Here is a 6048-nt window from a genome sequence, read left to right as displayed (position 1 = left end):
TTTTAAATATTTATTTATTTTTTATATTTTAAAACATTTGTTAATTCCCTGATTTTAGAGTCTAAAAGTATCAATTTGGTGACAGTGCATTAAATATTTTCTCCTAAAACAAATAATTAAAAAATAAACAATTGAAGTTATTTGACCTATATTGTTGTATTTTCTTTTCCGCAACAGGAAATACAGCTTTTCTTAATATAGTTCTATGTGATATATTATTTAATATACATTTCTTTTTACAATATTTTTTTATTTATTTTAAGATTTTATGCAATATGTATTTTTAAATTTTCTATTCTTTTACTATTGCTATCTGTAATTGGTTATTATTTTGTCCGCAACAAGGTCGCATTCTAGTATAGATAAATTAATCTTTTTCTTCAGTTTGAATCTAGAAAATTTGCTGTAGATTTTAAAGAAGACAAAACAGAAATTACAAAATAGAATGCAACGGTGTCACTGCAGATCAACCCACTTGGTCCAGCTGGAAGCATGTGCACAGATGACTAGTAAACTCACAAAATTTAGAAGTTGGGTTCAGCTGATCCACTTGTCCGAATCTTTTGACCCAACATATGTGGTGTAGTCTTTTTTGTCAGTGATGTCATAAGGGTCTGATTATGTTTAGGCTGTTGGCCGGTTGGATTCGTGTTGAGGGTAAGCTCTCTGAGTGTTTCATGAATAAAACTAGACTAACTCTTCTACCATTTTACCCAACAAGTCTGATTAATACCATGTTGTAATGATGGAGATGGATAATACATTATACTTGGCATGAATTAAACAGCAGCTATGGTTTAAATATTTTAGACAAGACACAGATTATGAATTATTAAGCAACTACCTTGAAACAAGATTAAAAAAGAGGTGAGAGAGAAGAAAAATAATATAAATAATTCAACTGCTGAAAAAACAATACCAAAGGCATTAAAGTTGGAGTACATCTAACATGGATCATCCCAGAAAGCAGGATGAATATGCAAAAAGTAACAAGGAAGAAACATCTAATATTTATTGCATTGCATCCCTCTTTACCTCAACTTCAATTTTTGCTGTTATTCTGTTAGAGGCAAGCAATTTGAACATTCAAATGTACATTCTGTCAAATTCAACTACAAAACCGGAGATGAGCAAAAAAGATAAAACGAAGTGTGAACTCCATTTCTATAAAAAGACAACTGTGAATCCTACCTCAGCTATTGTCTCTAACAATTGAAGCCACCTGCTATATGAACATAACTCAAATTTATGATTGCATGACATACTTTTGTTCGATACATGCAGGGGCCTTGAAAACCATCAGCAGAGGGTTCCAGAGAAAAACACAGGCTTAACAACAGCAGTCGAATTGCCCATGTTCTTAGTAATCATCTCTTCCTTGAGATTCACTCGATCCCTATAGGAACAAATGCTCAAGGGCAACTTCTTTAGCTTCACTCTTCCTCTCTTTTTACCAGAGGAATACGCATCTTCATTGGCTTTTTCCTTCAGATAACCTGATTCTGCTTCACCATTATCCAACATTGACGGTCTGGATTTTTTGTAATTGGCTACCTTTGCCTCCACTTTAACATGCTCCTCAACCAAGTCATCGGAATCAATTTCAACTGCTGTTATACCTCCATTGCAGGTAGAAGATGGGCTTCCTCCCAACATGATTCCCCCATTGGAAACCTTTGTGTTATCAGAGGTTGGCAAGCTCTTAGGCCTTTTCTGTTGATGACCTCTCCATTCAGATTTTGGTGAATCCTTTGAGATTCTTGGAGGACTACTGATTGCCCGGTTCAATCTACTGACTAGATCTTCATCCACCCTAGAATTCTCAATTGGTTGTTGGTCTTTTTTGTACAAGGCTTGAACAGGGACATGCTTCTTGAGCTTATTCCTTTTTAGGTATCTATCCTTACTACCAGCATCTTCAGAAAATGTTGCTACCAAGTCCAATGCACTCTTAGCTGCAGCAATGGCTTTAGCTGCAATTGCAGCCTTCTCCTCTGCTGCAGCTCTGGCAGCCTCTGCAGCCTTAGCAGCAGCTATTGCTGCAGCTCTCGAGGCCTCAAAAATCTCCTCAGGAGAAAGGTTTGGGTCATTGACATGGGAACTCAATAGATTATTGAGATGAATATTAACATCAGTTGATGAAGTAGCAGATGATGGTGAAGGTGACGGAGGAGATGAAGTGGAAGAAGCAGCTGTTGGCTGATCTGAAGCACCATTAGCAGTCGAAGCCTGTTTCTTAAAACCTGCTAACAGGCGCTTCCTAGGAGGCAAAAGAACATCGGCATCTAAGTGATTAATGTCACAAACGTTAGCCTCCATTAAATCCAGTTTATTATAATCTGAAGCACCAGATGAGGAGTAATTCTGTAGAAGGAAAATTCCAACCGCTCCAATTCACATCGATTCTATAACATCAATGATAGATTCAATGTTAAATGGTAAACGAAAACCCAAAAAGAATATCTGAATTGTGAAGCAAAATAAACAAATAAAAATAAATCTCAGAAAACCCATGTAATGTTTCATTCGATGCAAACGACCTAAATAACTCAAGTCTGAAAACCCTATCTGTAGAATCTGTCGTAGAAATTACCCAGTAAAACCAATGGGAAAAAAATGGTGATCATGCAATTAAAATGAATAGCAAGAAAATTGAAAGAGGAAAGGCGTGCGATTAAAACGAAGGGCAAACAACGAAAATTCGGAGGTCCCTAAAAGGGAAGATGATGTAATAATGCGAATGAAAATTATGAGATTTAAATGAAAAATGATCGAACGTTGATTAAATACCTGATTATTTATCCGGAAAAGAAAGAAAGAGACTTGGTTTAGGATTGTAGAGAAAATTAGGGTTTTTTGTTTGGGGGGGGGATTTGAAATACCAAAAGAGAGAAATGGTATTTCAAGCTTCTGGAAAATGAAGGGTTCCGAAGGCGAAGGAGGGAGAAGGAGAGGGAATGAGAAAGAGAAGGGAAGGGTAGGGGAAGACTAAGATTGAGTGAATTTCAGGAGGAGATTTTTGGATTTCCATTTCTATTTTTTCAATTAACATTTTCCCCCAATTTTTTTTCTTAGAGATAGGTTTAGTAAAATAAAAATAAAATAATAAATAATAAATAAAAAAACCTTACTCCATTTCTATTTAAGTGCCATTTTGCAAAGAAATAAAGCATATTATATATCATATGTTGATCAAAAGGTAAAATATTTACACAAATGTTGAAAATTTCATTATCGTATTGTTGAGCAACCTTTTTTCTTTTTATGCTAGCTTAGCATTTGTGGAATGTCTCTTTTATTCGATTAAACAATAAAGGCTTTACTTTCAATTCAGCTTATAAACTGTCATCATCACATATACTGAATTGAATAAACATTGATCTCAACTCAACTATTGACTTTTGATTTAAAGCAATAGCCACTACATTCACTTTTTTAATATGGTAATTAATTATACAATCGTAGCCTTTTAGCAATTCAATCTAGTGACGCTGCTATAAATTTAACTCCTTTTGGGTGATGAGATATTTTAAACTTTTATGATCTCTATAGATATAACACTTTTCGCTATACAAATAGTACTTCTAGATCTTTAGAGCAAATACTATAACGGTCAGCTCTAAATCATGTGTTGAATAATTGCGTTCATGTGGCTTTAACTGTCGAGACGCATAAGCAATTACCTTACAATCCTACATAAGGATGCAACCCAATCCACTCAATAAAGCATCACTAAATATTACATATTCTTTTCCTGATTCGGGTAAGGTCAAAATTGATGCTTCTATCAATATTGCATTCAATTTCTTGAAACTCTACTAGCATTGGTCATTCCACACGAATGATATGTTTTTTTTTTTGCAAAAGTTTTGTCATAAGCAATGCTATCTTGGAAAATCCATTTACGAATTTTGTACAATATCTAACTAGACCCAGGAAGCTTCAGATTTCTGACACATTTTTTGGCGATTTCCATTGCAAGATAGCTTCAATATTTTTGGGATCCACATGGACTCCCTCGACTGATACTGCAATCAATCTTGGAGAAAATTTATGCACCTTTAAACTGGTCAAATAGAATGTTGATACATGAAAATGGATATTTGTTCTTGATTGTCAACTTATTCAACTACAAATAATCAATACCGAGTCGCATTAATCCATATTTCCTTTTGAAAAATAGCATTGGAGCTCCCTAAGGCAGTATACTAGGACATATAAAGCCTAGGTCCAGAAGATCTTGCAATTGAATTTTTAGCTCTTTTAGCTCTGTTGGCATCATACGGTACAAAACAATAGACACTACATTTGTACTCGAGTAAACTTTAATTGCAAATTCAAGCTCATGATTAGGAGGTAACCTTGGAAATTCTTCTAGAAACACATTCGAGAATTCACATACTATCTGGATCTTATCCAATTTGCTTTCATTTGAATTTGAGTTAATAAAATAAGTCAAATATGCTTCACAGCCTTGATTTAGAAGCTTCTTAGCTCGAATTGATGACATGATACAAATAGAACCACTCGTTCTCATGCCTTTGAATTTAATTACCTGACCTTCATAACTCGAAATAGAGAACTTCTTTTGAAAACAGTCTAAGATTACGTTATTCTCGATCAACCAGGCCATTCCCAGAATTACATCAAATTTGCCAAATGACATGATCAACAAATCAATTGGGAACAATTTATGTTGGATCTTTAATGAATAAAGTCTGCACACTTAATTAACGAGCATAAATTGTCCCAAAGGGCTCATGACAATTATTTCCACACTTCATGATTCGTTTTTCAATTTTCTCGATTTTAAGAAGCTAGAATTAACATATGAATGCTAGAGCTAGGGTCAATTAAAGCATGAATGGGTGCAAAACATAAAAGAAATATAACTACTATAAAATCGATAGCATCACCCTCATCTCTGGTTCGGACCATAAATGCTCGGGCAGGAGCTTTAGCTTCAAAATGTTGTGCTATAGAATCTATTTTTTTCTTTTAATACCCATTGAAATTGAACAACCACGGGTGATTCCGAAACCTTTAGCTGCAGAAGCAAATCTCTAAGTAACAGTAGGAACACCATTAATAGTTTTTAGGCAATCACGAGCCAAGTGCTCAAAGGATCCGTATTGGTGACATGCTCCCGACTTTTTCCAACATTCATTTCTATGCCTCTTTCCACAATACTCCTAGTTTGGGATACTAGAATTTCTCACGGAACCTCCAGTACTACCCACTGATACTGATGGTTGTCTACCATGTTCTTTCTTTGACTTAATATTTAGTGAGTTGATCTCTAAGAATGTAATGACCTGAAAGTCAATGGTTTCAAAAAGTGTAGTTTCGAGACCCCATTTTTGTAAACCAAACTCGTAAATATTAGAACCAAATTGAATTTCAGTTAGGTAATTTTGTTGAATTAATGCTTAATTTAAGTATAGGGACTAAATCGCATAAGTGGTAAAAGTGTAATTTACTAAGGAATTATAATTAGAACGTAAATTAAGGGGTTAAAATAATAATTATTCACTAAATTGTTAGTGCATGGCTAGTTTCATGTGTGAATATGATATGTGAATTGTGCAAGTATACACGTCGAATCAAGTAATAAAGTGATAAGTGAGATTGTCTCCATAGGGATCGAATTAGGTATAGAAATGGTCAAGTTATGATAATGATTAATGTTATGGAAAAGCCGAGTTAAGTATGCAGTGGTAAATTAAAATAATAAAGATGAGTGTGAAATATATACTGACTAATATTGGAAAATGCTAAGGCAAAGCAAGAGTAAAAATGCAATGGTAATTACGAGAATATTTACATGAATAAAATGTGAGGGAATAAATAAATAACTAAGACTGTTATGGAAAAAATGTTGTGACAACAATTTGAAGGTCTATGATGTTGATTTGGAAAGTTGGGATTACTAAGAATCTGCCCTTACTTTTAGTAATGCTTCAGCAAAATCATACTCAATCTACTACTCAAAAAGAGACCAAAAGTGACCTGCTTCTTTAGAGAGCTAGATCTCAAGTTACCTGGCCT

At 34.3% G+C, this 6048-nt stretch overlaps 1 protein-coding gene across 1 annotated transcript; it reads right to left on the bottom strand.

The window, feature by feature from the left end:
• Nucleotides 1-875: 875 nt before the first annotated feature.
• On the bottom strand, nt 876-3269 carry LOC107955081 (uncharacterized). The gene is made up of 2 exons (XM_016890792.2): nt 2791-3269; nt 876-2405 (listed from the first exon to the last, which is right to left on the bottom strand). Exon 2 carries the CDS (start codon nt 2317-2319, stop codon nt 1300-1302), a length of 1020 nt encoding a protein of 339 aa, XP_016746281.1. The 5' UTR covers nt 2320-2405; nt 2791-3269; the 3' UTR covers nt 876-1299.
• Nucleotides 3270-6048: the final 2779 nt, after the last annotated feature.

Source organism: Gossypium hirsutum, chromosome D07, assembly GCF_007990345.1.
Source record: "Gossypium hirsutum isolate 1008001.06 chromosome D07, Gossypium_hirsutum_v2.1, whole genome shotgun sequence".
In the NCBI taxonomy this organism is placed as follows: Eukaryota; Viridiplantae; Streptophyta; class Magnoliopsida; order Malvales; family Malvaceae; genus Gossypium; species Gossypium hirsutum.
Note: the sequence above shows the minus strand (reverse complement) of the source record. Positions and strands in the feature narration are given on the sequence as shown.

Coding starts and splice junctions, on each gene's coding strand:
- LOC107955081 (XM_016890792.2), bottom strand. CDS start 2,319: ATGGAGGCTAACGTTTGTGACATTAATCACTTAGATGCCGATGTTCTT.